This window comes from Protopterus annectens, chromosome 16.part0 (genome assembly GCF_019279795.1).
Source record: "Protopterus annectens isolate FY-2018-M chromosome 16.part0, PAN1.0, whole genome shotgun sequence".
In the NCBI taxonomy this organism is placed as follows: Eukaryota; Metazoa; Chordata; order Ceratodontiformes; family Protopteridae; genus Protopterus; species Protopterus annectens.
The window spans coordinates 410,353,867-410,377,372 of record NC_056750.1 but is presented as its reverse complement, the minus strand read 5'-3'; the positions used below and the strand labels follow the sequence as shown (position 1 = coordinate 410,377,372).

The 23,506-nt window shown below is 44.3% G+C and overlaps 1 protein-coding gene across 3 annotated transcripts in view; it reads right to left on the bottom strand.

The window, feature by feature from the left end:
- The window catches only part of RC3H2 (ring finger and CCCH-type domains 2), a 2,406,224-nt gene that overhangs the window by 116,352 nt on the left and 2,266,366 nt on the right, over positions 1-23,506 (bottom strand). For all 3 annotated transcript variants that reach the window (XM_044058310.1, XM_044058308.1, XM_044058309.1), the window contains one exon: positions 21,243-21,385. In XM_044058310.1, coding sequence (XP_043914245.1) covers positions 21,243-21,385 — 143 coding nt within the window. The remainder of the gene's footprint in view (positions 1-21,242; positions 21,386-23,506) is intronic.

Sequence of the window (23,506 nt, the reverse complement as noted above, 5' to 3'; positions counted from 1 at the left end):
GTCCCCTGTCTTTTTTGGTACCAAAATGTATTTGGAGTAGATTCCGGATCCTTGTTGGTCTGCCGGAACTGGTTGGATGGCTCTTTTTAAAAGCAGCTTTGATTGATGTGGGGTGTGGATAAAGGGGATTTTGTAGCCCTCAGATATTATCGACCGTACCCATCTGTCCTGCGTAAGAGAGCACCAGGCTTTTGGGTACAGCGAAAGTCTTCCCCCGACTGCATCCGAAGGTGGACAGTCAGGCAGCTCCTCAGGGGTGCTGAAAGGGTTTGTCAGAGAAAGATTCTCTGCTACCCTGATTCTGCGGACCCCCCCCCTGCCCCTAGGGCGGCGTCTGTTGTTGTTCCCTCCCTCTGCCTCTGGAGGGAAGCTCAACCACGTGCGTCTGGCAGAACTCCCTGAGGTTTGCGGAACCACATTTTCCCGCCCTTTTGACCCTTAGGATACGGTCTAGAATGGGCGGAAAAACGGACTCCCACGGCAGAGAGTGTCTTGCCTTCTTGCTCGCACCTGGTTAAGGTATCCTTCACTTGAGGTCCAAAAAGAGCAGAACCATCAAAGGGGGTGTTAGTGAATGACGCCTTGAAGGGGTCAGCAAAATTGCAGAGCCGCATCCAGGCGTGTCTCCTTAGAGCAACACCCGTACCTGCGGCTCTACTTGCTCCATCGGCTGCATAAGAGATGAGCCGCATGGAAGAGTTAACGATAGAGTTCAGGGTCCCTAGCTTAGCTGGGAGTTGATCTTTTCCTGAGACCCCACAGCTGCTAAGTCCTGCAATGTTTCACCCAGTTCCTTGAGAAGGTCCCTCTGAAGTCGGGTGAAATGGCATAAATAATTCAGCGACCGCATAGCAAAGGTCGCTGAGGAAAACATCCGCTTGCCGTACCTATCCATAGTCCTAGATTCCTTATTAGGAGGATGGACAGGTACTGAAGGGTCAGCCAACTCCTTCTTAGTGGCTGCCGCCACCACCATGGCATCCACGGGGACACCCTTGGAGAGAAACTGCTTATCTGTGGGAGCAGTAATAAATTTAGTGGGCCTCCGGGGAGTTGGTTCCATAGTATCCGGAGCCGTCCACGCCTTCCGAGCCACCACCTCCATAAGTGGGTTGAAAGGCGGGGACACCCAGGAGGTGGAAGGGCGAGAACCGAAGGCATCCAGGTACACCGACTCGTCCTCGGATGGGTTAAGGGCAGACCAGTTCCCCCTCTGTTTGAGGATCTCTAAGATGTCAGAAAAGGAGACATCCTCAGAGGGGGACCTTGGGGACCCTTCCGAATCATCCAGGTCGGTGTCAGATGTCACTGACTCAGGAGAGTCAACATGTTTCCTCTTACATGTCCTCTTCCGAGGGGGCTTCCCCGCAGGGTCAGGGGAGGCCCCGGAAGAGGAAGAAAGGCCCAATGGGACAGCCTGGAGCATTGGTTCTCCTCGCCTGGGGTCTGGAGGGTAGGCAGGGGCCGAAGCAGGCACTGTAGAGGGAGGGGCCGAGGAGGCCGACCGTGGTGCCGGTACTGGAGCCAGCACGCTCATCACCTCAAAGGCGCCCCTGTCAGGCAGGGAAGAAGGACCCAACTCCGAGGAGATGAGAGCTCCCCCCAGCACCGAGAGGGACAGCTCCAAGGCCAATGTCGGGGCCGAACTCACCTGCGCCGAGGCTCCGAGAGGGACAGCGGGGTCGGACAATGGTCCGATGCCACTCACCCCTCGGAGCAGACGAGGGAGTCTCGGCGCCTGGATCCCTCCAAGGACGGAGCCAAGGACGGGATCGGAGCCGACAAAGGAACCGACAACAGGGGGATCGGTTCCGACACCCCCACAGCACTCACCTCGACGACCTCCAGCTCCGAACTCAGCAGAGTAGTCAGAGGAGGAACTTGAGCGGGTGTAGGGGTAGCCCCTGTCTGTTGAGACGGGCTATGTAGCAACTGGAACAGTGCCTGCGACTTTAAAAGCCAGCTGACTACCCTCTCGAGGTCATGGTCCGAAAGCCTGGAAGACCTAGAGGAATGAGATCTATGGCCCCGCTCCGACAATAGTGGAGACTTCGGAGCCGATCTAACAGACTCGAGAAACGGGGACCCGGAGCGCTTTCTGCTTGGGGACGGCTCCGACACTGAAGTTGGAGCCGACTGAGGTCTAGATGCCTCGGTTCCGGCCGGAACTGACGAGGCAGCAAGAGCACCGCTCGGCTCCGGCTCCGAACATGGAGCCGACGATTTGGCGGGCTTTGAAGGTTTCCCAGTCATGGTCTTAGCCGGGGAACCTTCAGGCTTTAACAAGCCTCTAAGAATGAGTTTGTTTCTGCGCTCCTGCAGGACTCTAGGGCTAAAAGCATGGCAGATGGAACAAGAGTCCTGCAGGTGCAGAGGGCCCAAACAATACACACAAGAAGTGTGACTGTCTGTCAGAGACATCTTCTAACAGCACGAGTCACACTTCTTGAAACCCGATACCTTAGTATCCTTAGACATACTATTGTAAAAAAAAAAAATACACAATACACTAATTTACAATTACTATAAGCAGAAAAAAAGGGGGGAACTACCGCTAAACAGAGGGACAGAATTCCACACACACACACACAGAACAACCAAGGGAAATCTGTACTACTAAGGGGAGGGTCAGAGGCCCAACCACCTTAAGGGTGGAGAAAAAGGGAGATTAGCAAATAAAAAAGGGAGGAAAGACTAGTCACTAACTTCACTAATACTAAAGGGACAAAAGAGGAAAAAAGACTGACTAAAAAACTATCTCAAAAGTTATTAATAAAAATATACGACCTGGAGCCGGTGAAAACGCAACCTCATAGCTGAAGCGGCAAACGAGATCTGGGTATATTTCGCCTAGCATTATGGGACATAGGATAGCCTCGAGCCGGTAAAAATAGCTCTCTAGCTGTAGTATTCGGTCGAGTCGGAGCTGAGGTTTGGCTCTGAACCCATCCAGCAAGAATGAAGGCGAGATTGACAACTTAACATCTACTTTCATACATTTAGTGAACACCCCGGGGGTTGTGGTGAGAGAAAGGCAGAGCTGTAAAGTGAAAATAATGGGTCAAAGACACTTTCTGGAGCATTTGCCCTTCTTTACAACCGAAGCAAAGAACTCATCAGCATTAAGGAAGAACAAAACCCAGGCTTCGACGCAGACATGCCTCTGGTAAAAGTTGGATCTAAGGGCTCCGATCCTAAAAGGTGGATCAGAGAAGAAGCACAATTAAATGGGTGAATAAACCATTTCCCCAGATCCAGCCGGAGCCAGAAGGACCCCCAGCTGGATTCGAGGTCTTAAGAAATCTCTTCATCATCTTGTCCACACCTACTTCAGTAAGGCTCCTGGTAGATCTGGCTGACCAAACGGATGAAGCAGTAGAGGAGGGCCTAGAATGACAGTACAGCTTTTCCTGTAGTTACAATTGAACGTAACTTAGGATAAACTGGCTCCAGTGAAAATCTCTGTGGTGTGTTGGATCTAAGGAGTACTGGATTTATGAAAAGCATTGGTTCTGAAGGTTTTGCAATTTTGGAAACCAGAGCTGAACAGGACATTTGAAGATATGATTTTTTCTTTTTTTTCTTTTTTTCTTTATCCTTTTCTCTCTCTTTGGTTTTCTCCTTAGATTCCTTCAGCAGGTTTCTTTAAAGAAGGAGAAGAAGAAAATTTCGCAGAAGCTGAAGAAGCACTTTAACCTGCAGGTGTTGGAAGAATCCCCTTCAAAATTAGTTTATTTTGGTGCTCCACACGAGCCTGTTGTACAAAGGCTTCTCAAATGCAGCAACAGGTATCTAAACATGAGGGGCACAGACATTTATCATGTGCATCAGAATTGGGTAATTTGTGGGCATAGAGCACACACTTCTTAAACCATGACTCTTAAACCTACTCCCTCCTCCTACTCAGCAACATAACCCTATCTCTCATTATCGCAACATATCCGCCTCATTAATTCCTTACTACCAAATACTCTTCATGAAAATTAAACATTTCCCAACTGCGAATGTAAACCTTAAAGATAAACCACACATCTACCTGCCCCTTCCATCAAAATATAAAACTAATAAGCACCTCCCCCATGCGACTATCATTCACTTAGCAGGAGATATTCACCCCAACCCAGGTCCTACATTCCATCCAAAAAATTCCCCCAACAAATATAAGACATCCTCCAACAAACAACTCAAGTTCCTCACCATCAATGCCCAAAGCATAAAAAATAAACTATCCCTCTTCCATGCCTGGCTCAACCATAACTCCCCTGATATAGCAGCTATAACTGAAACCTGGCTAAAACCTCATATTAATGACTCTGAGTTCCTACCCCCAGGATTCCATTCTCTACGGTCCGATCGACCTAATAAAAGAGGTGGTGGTGTTGCTCTAATCTACTCCAACCTCTTGTCCATTACTCCCTACCCAAACCCTATTCCATCATTTAATAACACTGAACTGGTTATCGGCCTTCTAAATATGAACAGCCATAAAAGTATCTGCATCATCTGTCTCTACATCCCTCCAGGCAACAATACTAATACTCTAGAAGATATCCTCTCCTGGACTTCTTCTAATATTAATCTAGAAACCTTCATTTTGGGTGATGTAAATATCAATTGGGGCAAAATCTCTAACCGAAATCCCTCAATAACCATTAACCTACTTAATTTCTCCCAACTCATTAACTCCATAACCAGACCAAACAAAGCAAATCCTCCTGGCTCCATACTTGATTGGATTCTCGTATCTTATCCAAATAAAGTTATAAAATCTGACACTTCTTCAGACCCCTTAGGAGACCACCTCCCTGCCTATGCTATACGAGCTACCTCCTCCCCTCCCCACTCCCACCACTACACTCATACTCGGAACCTCTCTAACTTTAACCCTACTTCCTTCTCTGACTCACTTAAACTCTCCAACTGGAAACCTCAAACTATTACCACTATTTGAAGCCGTCCACTACTTTAATTCAACATTCTTAGCTGTCCTTAACCCCCAAGCCCCAACTGGACTTACAAGAGTTAAAGCTAAAACATCCCCTTGGCTCACCAAAAATACAAAAAAGTTAATGCTCCAAAGAGACAAAACCTGGAAAACTTACCATAAACACAAACAACCTGAAATACTCCTTAAATATAAGCAGTTAAGAAACCTAACCAAAAAACAAATCATTAAAGACAAGAAGTCTTACTACATCCAACTTCAAGAAAACCATGCTAGAAACCCAAAACAATTCTGGAATTCCATCAATTCACTCCTCAGACCAGGTACTAAAAATAACCCCTGTCCAGACACCAGCAAAACCGACCCCGAAATTGCTTCTCTATTTAATTCCTTCTTCACCTCTACCATTGCTTAGCTAACTAAAACATTTCCCAACAATCACCTCTCCCCTGCCACTACTCAGTCTTCATTAAACTGTTCTTACCCCCCCTCTTTCAAACTGCAACCAGTATCTACCGACCAAATAAAGAAACTCCTTCATAAACTAAAACCTTGCTTCAATGCCCCCGATAACATCCCATCTGCCTTCCTAAAAATTGCTTCCAACTCTATTGCTCTTCCTATCAGCATCCTAATTAATAGATCATTACTTGAATCCTATGTTCCCTTACTATGGCGTAGCGCTTACATCCTACCCCTCCACAAAGGTGGCAAAAACTGTTCTGTCTCAAATTTCCGCCCTATAGCCATTCTCTCCCCTATATCAAAAATTCTAGAAAAATGGATCAACCTACAACTCCTGCCATTCCTTACTAAGCACCACCTTCTCTCTCCTACCCAACACGGTTTCCGCCCAGGTCATAGCACAAATACTGCCCTCCTCTCCTTTCTACACTCAGTCAACTCTGCCCGTGACTCCGGTAATTTAGTATCCAGTGTCCTACTAGACTTATCTAAAGCTTTTGATACCATCTCTCACACCCACCTTCTAAATTACCTATCTAACCTCAACATTTGCCCTGAATCCCTTTCCTGGTTCTCCAGCTACCTTTCTAACAGATCCCAAGCTGTAAAATGGGGTCAAGCCACCTCTACTTTTCTTCCGACCCCTACAGGAGTTCCTCAGGGTTCCATACTTGGCCCACTACTATTCAATATCTTCATAAATGATTTCTACAAAGCCATCCCTAACACAAAAATTGTACAATATGCTGACGACTCTACTTTGATATGCTCTGCCCCCAACCTAACAGACCTCCAAGCTCTAACTCAAAGCGCCTTCTCTACCACTGAAAACAAAATCACCCCTCCCTAAACGCCAACAAAACTAAAATACTCCTTTTCTCTCCAACTAAATCCTCCTCCCTTGACAAAAACCTCATTTCAAATTTCCAGCCTCAACAACTCCTCCATCGAGATCATACCCTCCACCAAACTTCTTGGTGTCACAATCGACGATCAACTAAAATTTAATTCCCACATCCTACTAAACATCAAAAAAACACATATAAAACTGGTCTACTGTATAGAAACAATCACTTCCTCTCTCCTCATTCTAGAAGGCTTCCACCTTCCTCCTTCCAACCCTCCTATACGGTGCCCCCCTGCTCTCTAATCTCTCATCCTCTCTTACCACCAAACTAGAGTTATGCTATAACAAAGTCGCTAGATTTGCAACTAACGCCAAATCTTCTTCAAATCACTGCTCCTCCCTTCACTCCCTTAACTGGCATGAACTTCCCAATCAACTTAACCTCCTCCAACTCACCACAGCCTTCAAGCTGTTTCAAAACCCTCTCTAACTGCCCTGCTCTTTCTTACATTCTACTCCCCTATACCCCCCCTAGACCACTTAGATCTTCTCAACAAAACCTAATCACTGTTAATAAACCCCAGCGCCCTGCTGGCCAGCTTCTCTTATCCTTTACCCTTGCTAAAAAATGGAATGCCCTGCCTTTGTCACTTAGGAAATGTACCAATCTAAATAACTTCAAAAACCAGCTTCATTCCTATCTTTTTCAAAACAGAATTTGCAACTGCACTCTTCTGCCTATAAACCCTAAGCTTTCTACTCCATTCACCCCAGACTAACCTCCTCCTACTCTGCTTCTTATTCCTTTCTAAAGTACTACACTTAGTGAACAACATATTACACTTTGTGAACAACATAGTAAAACATGTATTACTCATGTGATGCCTTTCGTACCAAACTAAAAATTGAAATTGTGTTATTTCTTTCTGTTGTAACTACCTGTTTTTTTTTTAGTTATTCAGACTACCCATTAACTTTCCATGTTAACTGATTTCATTTTAGTAAACGTAATATTTGAATTGCTGAAATTCCTTGTTTTGGAGCTTTTCTCCCCAGGCCTCCACTGAAAACGGGCTACCGATGCCTAGTGGACCCCCCGGTAATCAAAATGAAATAAATAAAATAAATAAATAATAAATGACGGTTTGTCCATCCTGAATGGAAAAGGATAACAAGAGACCTAAAGAAGGATAAAAACACTTCTCTGCAAACAGAATTAAACTACAGTAACTATGAAACATTATTACTTTTTTATTTTAGAAGAAAGGAAAAGTACAGTTTTGTACCTACCATAAATGTAGATATTCGAGTGTTCACACTGCTGCAGTCATTACACTTGGGTTATCCTGCCGTCAGGCGGTCCCGCAGTCGGCCAGAGTTCCAAAGTCTTGGTCCGGCGTCAGTTGCTGTCGCTTCTTCCCTAACGTCAGTGCGCCATGGGTATATAATATGCATCCAACGCCATTTTCTTCAGTTTTTCTTGCCCCAGATGTCAGGTGCCCCTAAGTAGGTAGGCAATACATATTGCTAACCAAAAATATACATATAAAATAAAAACAATACCTTCAGTTACCAGCAAATACACCCCAAAGGTTGTATAGGATAGAAAGGTAGAGATAAGTCCAGCTAGTTCAGAGGGGATGGAGGGAGGGTAACCTGGACTGCAGCAGTGTGAACACTCGAACATCTACATTTATGGTAGGTACAAAACTGTACTATGTTCATCGTGTTACACTGCTGCAGTCATCACACTTGGGTTGAATCCCAAAGCTAAGGTTGGGTGGCTGGTCTATAAAGAATTAGGACTGGCTATCAGGCCCTGCAGAACTGCAGTGGCAAATCCTGCTCTGGATTTAGAGTAAAGAGGCAGGTGGTAATGCTTGGTGAAGGTGCGCACTGAACTCCAAGTTGCAGCCTCCAAAATTTCCTTGTTAGGTACGCCTCTGAGAAAGGCTGTTGAAGTGGCTGTTGCCCTGGTGGAATGAGGCCTAATGTTATTAGGGACTGATTTTCCATGCTGTGTGTAGCAGTACCGAATACAGTGTCCTATCCATTTGGATATAGTCTGCTTTGAGATAGCCTTGCCTTGTGATTCTGCAGCATATGCTACAAACAGTTGTTCAGTTTTCCTGAAAGCTTTTGTTTTGTCCAAGTAGAAGTGTAACTGTTTGTGTATATCCACAGAATGCAGAGGTTTCTCCCCTTTATTTTGGGGGCTTGGATAAAAAGTTGGCAAATGGATGGTTTGGTTAAGAGCCACACGAGATACCACCTTTGGCATGAAGGTAGGGTTTGTCCTTAAAGATACCCTGTCCAGATGAAAAATTATAAAAGGTTCCACTGCTATTAATGCCTGTAGCTCCGAGACTCTTTCTGCTGAAGTTACTGCCAGGAGCAGAGCTGTTTTCCATGATAAAAATTTTAGATTGGCTGTATTGGCTGGCTCAAAAGGTGGTAGGGTCAGTTTTTCCAAAACAAAATTGAGGTCCCAAGTTAGTGTTGGTGCTCTCCGGGGTGGTCTTAAGTTTGTAGGCCCTCTGAGGTACTGCTTTAGCAAGGGATGAGAGAATAAAGGAGGATCCGTGTTGTAATGTGCAGAAATGGCAGAGGCGTGGATCTTAATTGATGAAAAGGATAGGCCTCTGTCCAGCATCTGAGTTAAGTATTGTAAAATCTGAGGAATGTTTGAAACAAGAGGGTCAAGGCTGTGAGCCTGGTTTCAGGCGCAGAATCTATTCCATTTTTCTGAGTAAGCTTTCCTGGTGCTAGGCCTCCTGGCCTCCAAAATGACATCCATAACAGCTGTAGAGAGAGGTGTTGCCTGTTTGACTAAAATATCTGACATGCAGCCAGGTTTAGGGTTTTGAGCTGACCGTGCAGGATCTGATTGTTTTGTTGAGTCAAAAGGTGTGGAATTTGGGGCAAAATCCATGGTGGGCCCTGAGCCAAGTTCCTTAAGATAGGGTACCAGTGCTGGCGTGGCCAGTCTGGAGCAATCAGGATCATCTGTGGTTTTTCTTGTCTGGCTTTTAGGAGTACCTTTGAAAGGAGAGGCAGTGGTGGGAAGGTATAGACTTTTAGGTTTTTCCAGCTGAACAGAAGAGCATCCACTTTCCATACTTGTTTGTGATGAGTCCTTGTGCAGAATTGTTGTAGTTGGCAATTCAGTGGGGAGGCAAAAAGATCCATGTCTGGGCATCCCCATTTTTGTGTTATCATGCTGAAGATTTGTGGATTCAATTTCCATTCGTGAGGGTCCATGATATTTCTGCTTAGGTCGTCTGCCAGAGTATTTTTCATTCCTGGCAGGAATTGTGTTTGCAGGCGGACTTGGTACGTTAGAGCTGTGTTCCACAAGATCATGGCTTGCCTGCATAGTGGATAAGAATGAGTGCCCCCTTGCTTGTTTATGTACCACATTACTGTGGTGTTGTCCGTCTTTAGTAATAGTTGTCCTGGATGTAGAAGGTCCTTGAAAGCGGTTAGGGCATTTTGAACAGCCAACATCTCTTTTTGATTGATGTGAAGATGCATCTGGTCTGTGGCCCACCTGCCCTGAATGCATTTTCCTGCCATGTGTGCTCCCCAGGCATAATCCGAAGTATCTGTTGTTAGAGTTTGCCTGGCTGTGGGTTGGGCTGACCCTTGTTTAGGTGACATGCCTGTGCCCACCATCGAAACTCCTGTTGTAGGCAGGGAATCATTGGAATTACTGCTTCTAAGCTGTGAGTGCTGAGTCCAAACACTTTTTAGGTACCATTGTAATTTCCTCATCTGCAGTCTGGCATATGGTATTAGCAGTATGCAGGATGCCATGAATCCCAGGGCCTGCAGAATTTTTCTTGCAGGGAGATAGGACTTTTTTGCCAGTAATTGAAAATATTAAGTTAGTTGAACTTGTTTGTCTGGTGTGAGGTAAGCCACCTGGGCCATTGTATTTAAGCTGGCAACCAGGAATGTAATCTGTTGTGAGGGCACTAGTTTTGACTTCTTTTCGTTTACTGTGTACCCTAGAGAAATTAGCAACGTTTTCACAAACGCCAGATGCTGTAGAAGAATGTCCTTTGTCTCTGCTTGAATGAGGCAGTCGTCCAGGTATGGATATATCTGAATTCCTTTTTGTCTGCAAAATGCAATTACTGGTGCCAGGCACTTTGTGAAGACCCTGGGGGCAGTAGATAAGCCAAAGGGCAGTGCAGAGAGAATTGGTAGTGCATTGTACCAGCTTTGAATCTGAGGTATCTTCTGCAATTTTGTCCGATAGGGACATGCAGGTATGCCTCTTTGAAGTCCAGAGTAACAAGCCAAGTCTTCTTGCTCAGCATGGGTAGAAGCTGCTGTAATGTCAACATTTTGAATTTCGGAATATCCAGGTAAGTATTCAGAATTGAAAGGTCCAGTATGGGCCTCCAGGCTTTGTCCTTTCTGGGGACCAGGAAGAGTCTTGAGTAAAATCCTTGTCCTTGTTCCTGTTGTACATTTTGTATAGCTCTCAAGTCCATGAGGGCTGAAATTTGTTTTTGTGCCTCTGCCCATTGATTTTGTGGCAGATCTGGCATTCCTTTTAGCTTTGGTAAAGTATGAAAGTGGAATCTGTAACCTTGAAACACAATATTCAGGACCCATTTGTCTTGGGTGATTGTTTGCCAATTTTGAGAAAAAAGTGCTAGTTTTCCCCCCTAAGGGGGCTTCCAAAAGGGACGTGCTTGGCGTACGCAGAGGAAAGTCATTGTGGCCATTTCCTGTAAGGTTGAGACTTGTTCTCACCTCCTTTTGGGGTTGAGGTGCCCCACTGTCGTTGTCTGTTTGAGCCTTGGGGTTGAGATCTGCCTCTTGGCCGTCTGTATCTGCCTCTCTGTGGCTTGTCTGACACTGGAAAGGACCAATTCTTTGTTGGCCAATTTCTGCAAAACCGAGGTGGCTGTACCTGTAAGAAATCCTTGACTGTTTGCATAGATTTAGCTTTATCCTCCATTTTCTTTAATACCTCTTCTGCCTTAACACCAAACAAGGTATCATGCTGTAAAGGAGCATCCAATAATTTTGCCTTAACATGAACAGGTAAACTCTGTTCTTTTAACCAAGTATGTCTTTGAATAACATAACCTGTAACAGCTGCTCTACAAGAGGCCTCTAAAGAATCAAAACCACATTGCAAAGTATGTTTTCCCACCTGTTCAACTGCATGCAATAAATCCTGCATTTCTTTACAATCAGGAGCTTCTGAGCTTGCAAGCATCTTCTGTTTTAACTGAGCCCTTAAATACTGTTGGTACTTAAGCATGTGAAACTGGCAATTTAAAGCTCTTACTGCTAAAGTTGCAGACGTGTACACTTTCTTCCCCCATCTATCCAAAGCTCTGGAATCTCTGTCAGGGGGTACTGGATTTTTTGCAATGGAAGCCTTAACCCCTTTTGGACCCTGGGAAATAGTTTCTGGATCAGCAGAAGGGTTTTTGTAAAGAAACTTGTGAGAGTCAGGGACTCTATAATACCTATCTGGCTTGGCTGGAGCAGGGGGCAAAGAGTCAGGAGATAAGCTAAGCTGGATTCAGAGAACACATCATCCACAATATCTAGCAAAGGCGGAATAGCCAGGGGCCTGTGCTGAGGCAATAAGAGGAAATCCCTGAGCCTTTTCTTGGATTCTGAGTAATCCTGACTTTCCCAATGGAAATGCTCCCTCATGGTATGTAAAGTTTCCCCAAAAGAGGAGAGGCTGAAGGGATAGATTCCTCAGCATCAGAGTCCTCATGGGGGGTAGAGAGTATCCCTGGTCTAAAGAGGAATCAGAGGAAATGGAAACTTGATCAGAGGAGTCATAGCATGTATCCTGCCTAGGCCTTTTCTCAGGAGGGGGATGGGAACCCCTGATTAGAGTAATGAGGTCTTCGGCCATTTTAAGCATCTGTTTCTTAGGCATGGAGGACTGTCCAGGAGAATGATGTACTTGTTTCTTTGTCTTTAATGGTACCTTTGTTTTGGCTGTTGTTTTAGTGGTAAGTTGTGAAGGTCTGAAAACACCCTCAGAAGCCGATGCCTGCTCAGCAGCTCCGGACCCATCTGAGGGATTAGTTTCTGTAGGCCCAATACCTTGAGTTTCCAGAGGCCTAGATGTCTCCACGTGGGAGTCGGAAGCGGCCTGTGGCTCTGAGGTAGTGGGTGTCAGGGGCTGCGAAAGCACCTCACTGAGAACCGGCGACTGGCTTAGAAGAGGCTTCGCCGTCGTTTTTGGACCTCAGATGCCTGTCTTTATCCTTGTCTTTGCGTTTTTTTGGTATTGAGGTCATCGGCTGATCCGACGGCATGGTGTAATTGAACCTTCGGCCAAAGTAGTGTAAAGCAAAATCAAAACGTCTTTTTATAGTGTATAAAGAGAGAAACATCTTCAGGTAAAACCCAGGTGCACAAAACCAGAACTATATATAAAGTACAGTTTTGTACCTACCATAAATGTAGATGTCCGATAGACATGCAACTGCAGTCATAACATGTGGGCTGTCCTGCCTCAGGCAGCCCTCGGTCGGCCGGATTCCAAAGTCTGGGTCCGACGTCGGCTGATGTCGCATTTCTCTCCGACGTCAGAGCGGCTGGAGTACATAAGCATCAGCCGACGCCATTTTCTTCAGTGTTTCTTGCCCCAGATGCCAGGTGCCCTCCAAGGAAGGCTGTAATCAAATTGGAAGACAAAAACAGGATTCCAAACAAATAAATGAGCAATAAAACAAATACACCATAACAGATATCCCCAGCTAAGAGTAACAGGGATAGGAGAGGACCCTAGGCATAGAGGGGTATGGAGGAGGAAAATCCGACTGCAGTTGCATGTCTATCGGACATCTACATTTATGGTAGGTACAAAACTGTACTATGTCCTTCAAGAATGCAACTGCAGTCATAACATGTGGGTAGAATACCATAGCTTAGCTGGGGAGGAGGAATGCTCTAGGAAAAAGATGGTGTGGCAATCAAACCCTGCAGGACTGCCGAAGCAAAGCCTGCTCTGGATCTGGAGTATAGAGGGAGATTGTAGTGTTTGGAGAATGTATGCACGGAGCTCCATGTAGCAGCTTCTACAATGTCCTTAGTAGGCACCCCTCTTAAGAATGCTGTAGAGGTGGCTGTAGCTCTGGTGGAATGTGGTCTGACATTGGCTGGAACAGTCTTTCCATGAAAGGAATAACAGAATCTGATGCAATGCCCAATCCATTTTGAAATAGTCTGTTTTGAAATTGCTTTTCCTTGGACTGCAGGGGCGTAAGCTACAAAAAGTTGTTTAGAATTCCTACTGTCCTTGGTTCTGTCCAGGTAGTATCGAAGTTGTCTGTGAATGTCCAAGGTATGCAACAGTCTTTCCCCCTTATTCTCAGGATTGGGGAAGAAAGCAGGCAGATGAATGGCTTGATTTAAAGAAACCCTAGATACCACCTTTGGCATAAAAGTAGGGTTGGTCCTTAATGAAACCCTGTCTCTGTGAAAAATAATGAAGGGTGGTATTGCCATTAGGGCCTGTAGCTCCGAAACCCTTCTTGCTGAAGTAATTGCCAACAGGAAAGCTGTCTTCCATGAGAGAAATTGCAAGTCAACTGAAGCTGCTGGCTCGAATGGAGGTAGAGTCAGTTTTTCTAGGACAAAACTGAGGTCCCAGGCTGGCACTGGGGCCTTTCTTGGTGGCTTAATGTTCTTGATTCCCCTGAGGAATTGCCTTAGTAAAGGGTGTGAAAAAACAGGAGGATCAGTGTTGTATTTAGCTGAAATAGCAGATGCATGTATCTTTATGGAAGAATATGAGAGGCCGTTCTTTAACATATCTGCCAAATATTCCAAGATGAGTGGGATGTTCAACAATGATGCATCATGTCCCTTGCTGGTATTCCAATTGCTGAATCTTTTCCACTTTGCTAAGTAAACCTTTCTGGTGGATGGTCTTCGAGCCTCTGTTAGTATCCGCTGAACTTCCTTGGAGAGAGATAGGTTGAAGTTATTTATGGGATCTCCCAGGCTGTTAGCTGCAGTGTCTGAAGATTTGGATGCACTGTTTCGAAATTGTGTTGAGTCAAAAGTAGAGGCCATTGGGGAATGGCCCACCTCCTGGTGTGACATATGCTCCGTAGTAGTGGGTACCAGTGTTGTCTTGGCCAGTCCGGAGCTATTATGATTCCCTTGGGTCTCTCTGCTTTGATCTTTAGTAATACTGAGGTCATCAGTGGCAGAGGTGGGAATGCATAGATTGTTAGGAGTTCCAGTTGAATGAGAGGGCATCTATTTTCCAAGCTTTTGGATGGTATGTCCTTGTGCAGAATTTTGGTAGAAGATGGTTGAGGTGAGAGGCAAATAGGTCCACTTCTGGCTTGCCCCATGTCGAAGTGAGTTGTGTGAAGGCCTTCGGATGTAACCTCCACTCGTGTGGATCTGTGAAATTCCTGCTTAGGCTGTCCGCCAACACATTGTCTTTTCCTGGAACAAACTGGGATTGTAACTGGATGTTTAGGCTCAGTGATTTCTCCCAAAGATGCATAGTCAGTCTGCAAAGGGGGGTAAGAGTGGGTGCCCCCTTGCTTGTTTATGTACCACATCACAGTGGTGTTGTCTGTCCGTATCAGTAAATGGCCTTGCTGGAGCTGGTGTTGAAAGGCCTCGATGGCATGCATTACTGCCAGCATTTCCTTTTGGTTTATATGCAGATGTGTTTCCTTTGGAGACCATTGTCCTTGTATACACCTGCCTTCCATGTGCGTCCCCCATCCAAGGTCTGAGGCGTCTGTGGTCATGGTCTGTGTTATCTGTGGTTTTGAATGACATACCTGTGTTTGCCTGGCTCACGAGGCCCACCATAGGAATTCCTTTTGTAGGCATGGAATGAGCGGTATGATTGTCTCAAGTTGTTGCTGTGTTGAGACCAAATGCTTTTTAGGTACCACTGAAGCTTTCTCATGTGTAGTCTTGCTAATGGAACCAGGAGAATGCAGGATGCCATGTAACCCAGGGCCTGTAGGAATCTCCTTGCAGTCATCTGGGTGAGTTTTGCTAAACCTTTGAAGTAATGAGTTAACTTCTCTTGCTTGTCTTCTGTCAGGTAAGCCATCTGAGAGGCTGTGTCTAGTTTGGCTCCTAAGAAGATTATTTGCTGGGATGGCTGCAGTCTTGACTTTTGGAAGTTGACTGTGTATCCCAGAGCTTGAAGTAATCGTATGACATAATCCAGGTTTTTGTCAACATCAATTTGTCGTCCGCTTGTATGAGGCAGTCGTCCAGGTGCGGGTAAATTTGTATCCCTGGAGCCTGCAATGAGCAATTACTGAAGCCAGGCATTTTGTGAATACTCTGGGCAGTAGATAAGCCAAATGGCAATGCTGAGAATTGATAATGCTCTGGCCCTGCAAGAAATCTGAGGTATCTTCTGCAGCTGTGTCTGATAGGGACATGCAGGTATGCCTCCTTGAGGTCCAGAGTAATCAGCCAAGACCCCTTGCCCAGCATGGGAAGGAGTTGCTGTAGAGTCAGCATTTTGAACTTTGGTACTATGAGAAAGGTGTTTAATGCGGACAAGTCCAGTATTGGTCTCCATTGAGATTCTTCTCTTGGAACAAGGAACAGTCTTGAGTAAAACCCCTGGTCTTGTTCTTGTTGTGGTACTCTTTCTATTGCTTTCATCCGAGTAAGCAGAGTGATTTGCTTGATAGCCTCTGCCCTCTGGTTTTGTGGTAGGTTTGGCATGCCTTGTTTTCTTGGTAAGGTATGAAAATGAAACCTGTACCCTCGGTCTATAATGTCCAAAATCTATTTGTCCTTTGTCAGTCTGTGCCAATTTTCTGTAAACAGAGATAATTTCCCGCCCAAGGGAGCTTCTATTTGTTCCCTGGTAGGCGGTAATAGAGGAAAGTCATTGAGATTGTGGTTGTGGGGCAGGTGAAACCCCTGCGTCACTTCTTTGGTTTCCTGGCTGCCATTGTCGTCCCCTGTAAGGGCCTCTGTATTGGCCTCTTCCTCGGCCACGTCTGTTCTTACCCCTTTGAAACTTTTCTGGATTAGGAAAGGACCAGTTTTTAGAAGGCCAATTCCTACTGAATCTGGGGGGTTGAACCTGGAGGAAATCTTTCACCATCTGAACTGATTTTGCTTTTTCTTCTATGGTCTTTAACACATCCTTAGCATTCGCACCAAAAAGCTTGTTCTTTTCCAAAGGTGCATCCAGAAGTTTTGCTTTTACATGATCTGGTAGAGGTTGATCTTTTAACCAAGCATGTCTACGAATGACTGCCCCTGTCATAGCTGCCCTACATGAAGCTTCCAGTGCATCATATCCACACTGCAGGAAGTGATTGCTTACTTGCTGAGTGTTATGTACAGCTTCCTGCAAAGTCTTCCTGTCTAAAGGATCAGGAGTGGCTAATGTTTTTTGTAAATCTTCTAACAGGTAATCCTGATATTGTAACATATGAAAAAGACAATTTAAAGCTCTCTTAGATAAGGTAGTGGATGTGTAAACCTTTTTGCCCCATCTCTCTAATGACCTAGCTTCCCTGTTGGAGGGCAATGGATTTTTAGAGGTGGAGGCTAAAACTCCTTTAGGCCCCTGTGAAATAGTTTCCAAATCAGCAGTATGGGCCCTGAATAAATGGGAATGAGTTTCTGGGACCCTGTAATACCTGTCTGGCTTGGCTGGAGCAGGAGGAAGAGAATCAGGGGTAGCACTAGAGTCAGAATATAAATCATCCAGAACATCAAGTACAGAAGGAATAGCTAAGGGCCTGTGCTGGGGCTTCTTAAGGAAAGTCCTAAGGCATTTCCTAGAATCAGAATATTCCTGACCTTGCCACTTGAAATGTTCCCTCATGGTGTGCAGAACTTCCCCAAAAGAAATATCCTCAGGAGGGGAGGCTGAGGGGATGGAATCTTCTGCATCAGAGTCCTCATAGGTCTGGAAGAGCTCTTCCTGGCTATCAGAGTGGACAGAGCCCTCAGAATCTTCATCTGAAGGAATAGGGTCAGAGGGTTCAACCCGGGGCCTTTTATCAGAAGGAGGCTGGGATCCTCTCTCAGGATGGGCCTGTGAACCTCTAATCATGGAAATTAAATCAGCAGCCATGGACATAATTTGTGTCTCTGGAGTAGGCTGAGGTAAGGATTTAGAAGTAATATGCTTTGTTTTGCTGGCTGCCTTAGCCCTAGTGTAGGCCTTAATAGACATGGCCATAGGAGGCCTGGCAGCTCCACGTGCAGGAGTGACCTTGTCTACAGCAATGGTCTCAGGCATTTCCTCGGTTTCGGCATCCGGAGGAAAATCGATAACTGGCGTCGGAGTGATGCCTGGAATCGGAGTCGTCGGTAATGCGATGTCTTCGGTTCGGAGCGGTGGAGAGACCGTCTCAGAGGGAACCGGAGCACTCGCGCTAGGTTTTGGCGTGGAGTCTGTGGTAGACGCGGGCCGAGGATGTCGGTCCCGGTCTTTTCGCTTTTTGGGAGTTTGCGATGTCGGAAGATCCGACGGCATGGTGTAAGCAAATTTATCGGCGAAAAAATCTTCAGCGAACTCCGCCCGGCGCCTGAGAGTGCACTTGTTGAAGCGAGCACAGGCTACACAGGCCGAGACGTCATGGTCTGGGCCCAGGCAAGGAAGACAGTAAGAGTGGAAATCCTTATGAGGTATTTGTTTACCACAAGAAAGACAATTGTTAACTTTTTCAGTAATTTCTGACATCGGCTGAGGCAAGAAAAGGTCCCCAACGGGGTACTTAGCTTTTTTGATGACTTCGGTATCGAAGAATACAGGAGCTGACCGACCGGCACTTGCGAACTGCTTCTGCTTCGGGCACCGCGCGGCAAGAAAGACTTAAGAAAATGGCGTCGGCTGATGGTTATGTACTCCAGCCACTCTGACGTTGGAGAGAAATGCGACATCAACCGACGTCGGACCCAGACTTTGGAATCCGGCCGACCGAGGGCTGCCTGAGGCAGGACAACCCACATGTTATGACTGCAGTTGCATTCTTGAAGGACATCCAAAAATACACCGAGGTACCACACAATAGCGTCTTTAATAACACAAAAAATAAATAAGAACGGTGGTGAGCGCTTTCGCAAAACTAATTGCTTCATCAGACAAAAAAATAAAACACTCCATTGCTTATATACAGATGGAACCATTGACTCAATCACTGATGTCATAGGTCAATTAAGGCATTAAAGCTATATAAAACTTATAAATGTAGAAAAGGCTACATATAGAGAAAACTGCATATAAAAAATCTAAGAAATGTGCATAGATATAAACTCCATAAATACTGTAGCTGTGAAAAAACATAGATACAAATAAAAGGCTAAAAATCTGGATCTAATCATAAAATGGAGTTTATATCTATGCACATTACTTAGGTCTTTTACCAATAGTTTTGGTATGCAGTTTTTATATGCATTTACTTGCAGTATCTTATATGTGTCTTTTATATGCAGTTTTCTCTATATGTAGCCTTTTCTACAATTATAAGTTTTATATAGCTTTAATGCCTTAATTGACCTATGACATCAGTGATTGAGTCAATGGTTCCATCTGTATATAAGCAATGGAGTGGGTTTTTTTTTTTGTCTGATGAAGCAATTAGTTTTGCGAAAGCGCTCACCACCGTTCTTATTTATTTTTTGTGTTATTAAAGAAGCTATTGTGTGGTACCTCGGTGTATTTTTGTTTTTTTATAGTGGGTTTGTTGAATCTAGCACAAAACCGACAACTAGTGACGTTGTGATCCGGGCCTAGGCATGGAATACAGTAAGAGTGGAAGTCCTTATGAGGTATTTACTTCCGACAAGAAATACAATTATTAACTTTTTCTGACATTGGTCTGCGACAAGAAAAAGGTTTCCCCAACAGGGTAGCTTTATTGAAGACTTTGGATCTGAAATTCGATTTCGAAAATCTCAGGAGTCGGCCGAAGGGCACTTGCGAACTGTTTCTGCTTTGGGCACCGCGCGGCAAGAAAGACTGAAGAAAATGGCGTCGGATGCATATTATATACCCCTGGCGCACTGACGTCAGGGAAGAAGCGACCGCAACCGACGCCGGACCAAGACTTTGAAACTCTGGCCGACTGCGGGACCGCCTGACAGCAGGATAACCCAAGTGTGATGACTGCAGCAGTGTAACCTGATGAACATCACCCGATGCCTAAAGCAAAGGGCAAGGAAAGAATCAACAGAAAAGGATAAAAGTAACAAATAAACTGTACAAAGGTTTATAAATATATTTCAGTTATCTACTAATGTTGCACCAACAGATATGTCCCAAAGCTTGTGACGGCAAATGAGATTTGAAGCAGTTGGGTCTACATCGGTGAATTATGTGTCTGTGTGTGTGTGTGTGTGTGTGTGTGTGGGGGGGGGCTGAACACCAAATCCAAATCATGAAAATGGTCAACGTCGGACCCGACCGGGATTTGAAGACGTATACGTATAAGAATGGATGGAAAAGACAACATCAGATCACAAACCAACCAATATAACCAAAGCATACCAAAACAACAAAACACAAATGATAGAGAAAAAAGGTAAGGAATTATAAAAGCTGTACATCATACATAAAACCAGAAAAAATGCACTGCATGTGTAATGACATTAAAGATAATCCACACATATATATCAGTGGCTATTTAACAGTGTGAAGAACATGGTGGCAGAGTGCTCCTGAAAATAACTATTATCTGCAAGAATGCCTCTGAATAAATACAGTGTGAAAAGTACCACTGCTGGGACACAGGTAACACTCAATCCCCACAGCTGTCAACAATGAAGTCTGTGAACAGGAGGATAAATATAAGTCCTTTGGCTGCTCTTTAACAGCAGGAATCTCAGATGTACACCACTGAGGCAGACAATGCCTTTATGATGACAGTAAAACTAAATATACATTACAGTGCAAAGGACCTAGCACTAATCAGCAAAGAAGTCAAGTATGTGCAATACACAGACAAGAGTTTTAACAGACAGTAAATAACAGAGCCATCCAGTAGATGCAAGAGCAACAAATGAACTAACGAGGAAAATAAAGCAGAATAAAAGTAACAGTGACAATTCAATTTGATTATGCCACTGTACGAAATTAACTTCATAAGTACTCTCTCTTCCAAACCAATTTAGCAAAAGAAATGCATAAAAAAGCACATGCACTCAATTCCTAAGCAATCAACAGTGATATTAAAAATGGTATACACAGCCACAAAAACAACATATACAACCTTCTTAATTAATTTACTAATAGGAAAAACACAACAGTCCATCCATTCATCCATGCTGGAGAGTCACAACCAAGTTCTATAGTGACACTGTGAGTAGCCTCTGCCATCCACTGTGTTTACTAGGCAAGTGGTGAATGGAAGTAGGTTGTCTGCTCTCTCTTAAGCATCACAGATATAGATAGACACACTAAGAAATAGACATATACACACGCACTACATATACCTACTGACAACTTAACATTTGCCAATCTTTTTAATGAATGTCTTTGGGAGGTGGGAAGAAACAAGGGTACTTGAAAAACACTCATGAAAACACAGAGAGCATATACATTCCAACCAGAAGGCATCCGAGCATAGAATCAAACTGGGAAACCTCTTGTTGTGAGGCAACACTGCTACTCATTAAACCACTGTGAGTTAACAATAGGAAATGCAAGTTCTGCAACACTTTCATTGCAAATACCACACTTTGCATGCACTTCTTAAACAAGTATAAACCACGTGAATGGAAGTATCTAAGCCTGCCTCTGCTCATGGACCAAACAGAGGAGCATGGTCCTTGCAGAGATGTGTGCTTGCATGCAGGGTAACAGCATATACAATCAAGTCAACCTGTGCTTAAATTAACAAATTGAAGAGGGATACTTAAATCAAATAAGCAACTAACTGTGGAACTATCAACATCTTTTGCTTTTTCTTCTGAATACTATAGTACAGCTGATGACTACAAACATCTTTCTATATATTCACTACTTACATAGATACACCCATTTGTTTCAACCTTCGGTCCTCCTGTTTTAGTGGTTCTTGGCCATGTGGCTTTAGCTGATGTCCATTTACCGAAACTGTTCCACTGGGCAAGTCATCATCTTCAATGCCTAGCTGCCTATTTAAGACTTCCTGTGATTAAAAATAAATAAACAAATAAATAAATAATAATAAAAAAAATTATGTACTCACCATAATGATACATGTTATGTTGTCCATTTTCATCCTTCCTCAACTGATGGGTCTCAGATTCAACTTGGCTGCGTTTTCCAGACTCCCAAATTCAACTCTTGAAATCATCCCTTTATCCACAATGCCTCACTAACCCAACATACCTCAGATCCAGTTTGCTGCCCCCAATAATCCATGGTTGATACTGCTAGGAATTCAAAAGGCAGAAATGATCAAGAAAGAACTGCAGCTCAAACAAGAAACAATAGTTCCTAAAGTATTATCCCTTAGGTTTCTCCAGGAGTAAAGGGAAGGGGGTTAGGAGATCAGGAAGTTGAGGAAGAATGAAAATGGACAACACAGATGTATAGTTATGGTGAGTACATATGTTTTTTATCTGACATTGCCATTTTCATTAATTGGACAGAGTACCTAGCTAGATGATCCTTGGGTTGTCCTCATAGTAGGATATTTCGGAGTACTGTGGAGCCAAAGGCAGCTCTGTTCCTATAAAACCAAATCCAATTTGTAGGAAGCAATAAAGGTATGAGCACTGTAACAAGCGGCAGCAGCCAAATGTCATCTACTAATGTTTTTGACAAAAAAGATGGAGAGACGGCTACAGACCTTGTGGAATATGCTCTAGGGGGGCTTAGGCAAAGACAACCCTCTTTGGCTCTAGACAAAGGATATGCAGTAAGTTAACCATTTGGCAAATGTTACTTTAGAAATTGTCATGCCCAATCTGTTTGGTGAAAAGGATACAAACAATTGGTCAGCTTTCCTGAAATATTTGGTCCAACAGAGCTAGAATCAAATCTGTGCACATCCAAAAGATGAAGCATGTATTCTCCCTTATTGGAGGAATTTGGAAAGAAAACTGGGAGGTTAATGATCTGGTTAACATTAGACTCAGATGCTATCTTGAACAAAAAAAGGTGGGTTGGTACATAAGGAAACTCTATCCTTATGAAAAAACAAGTAAGGAGGCTGGGAGGAAAGTGTTTGATGCTTGAATACTCATCTAGCTGAAGTAACAGCAACTTGAAAATAATTTTCCAGGTCAAAAACTTTAGGCCTGTCTTAGCTGAGGCTTCAAATGGTCCTTGGGTCAGACCTTGTAGGGTCCTTTACTCGGGGCCTAAGCAAGAAAGTGCCCTTCAGAAAGAATATCCTAACCTAGAGGAAGCCAAGGAAGAATTATTTTCACCAGAATGGAAGTTTAAAATGGTGGCCAACTGCACCTTAACAGTAGAGAAAACAGCCCCCTCACAGAAAATTGAAGCTAAAAATTCAAGTACAGCTGGTATAGGGGCAGAAACAAGGGTCAAACTCTCTCTTAAGGGCCCAGAATAAAAATCTCTTCCATTTACTTTTGTAATTTTTTCTAGTAGAAGCCTTTTAAGAAAACAATAACATATTTCAGACTGGGGAGGAAAGCATGGGCTATCTAGCCATCAGTGGAGCTGGAGAAACCCTGTGGTCAGTTTGAGGCCTGTTATGTCCCGATGAGTCATCCCTGTTGGATGAAACAGGAGGTCTGGACTGGGATCCAGTATCCAGGGCAAATATAGAAGATGACCCCACAGGAAAGGAAATTATTAGTTATGTACTGACTTTAACTTTGTATCCGTGTTGTCCTTTTCTCATTCTGCTTCACTGATGGGTTACAGATCCGATCCTTAAGATTCAACTCGGTTGCCTTCTACAAACTTTAGCTTCCAGGCTCGAGCTCCTCCCTTACCCATAATCCTCTGCCCTTAGCTCAACCTCCTCAGATCAAGTTTGCTGCCCATTACAGAAAGAAAAAAGAACCAAGGGCTCAACCTGGAATGTAGGTTCCAACAAAGGCCTTTCCAAGATCCTCTAGAACCAACATTTATGGAGGGGAATGGCTGGGCAGGAAGGTGAAGCAGAATAAGAAAAGGACAACACAGATACCAAGTTATAGTAAGAACAAAACTAATAAATCTGATGCTGTCCTTCTCATTCTGTTTCACTGATGGGTCAGAGTGCCCAGCTACATGATTTCTTGGGTGGCCCCAAGGAAGGATATAAAGGAGCAAAGATGACCCAAAGGAT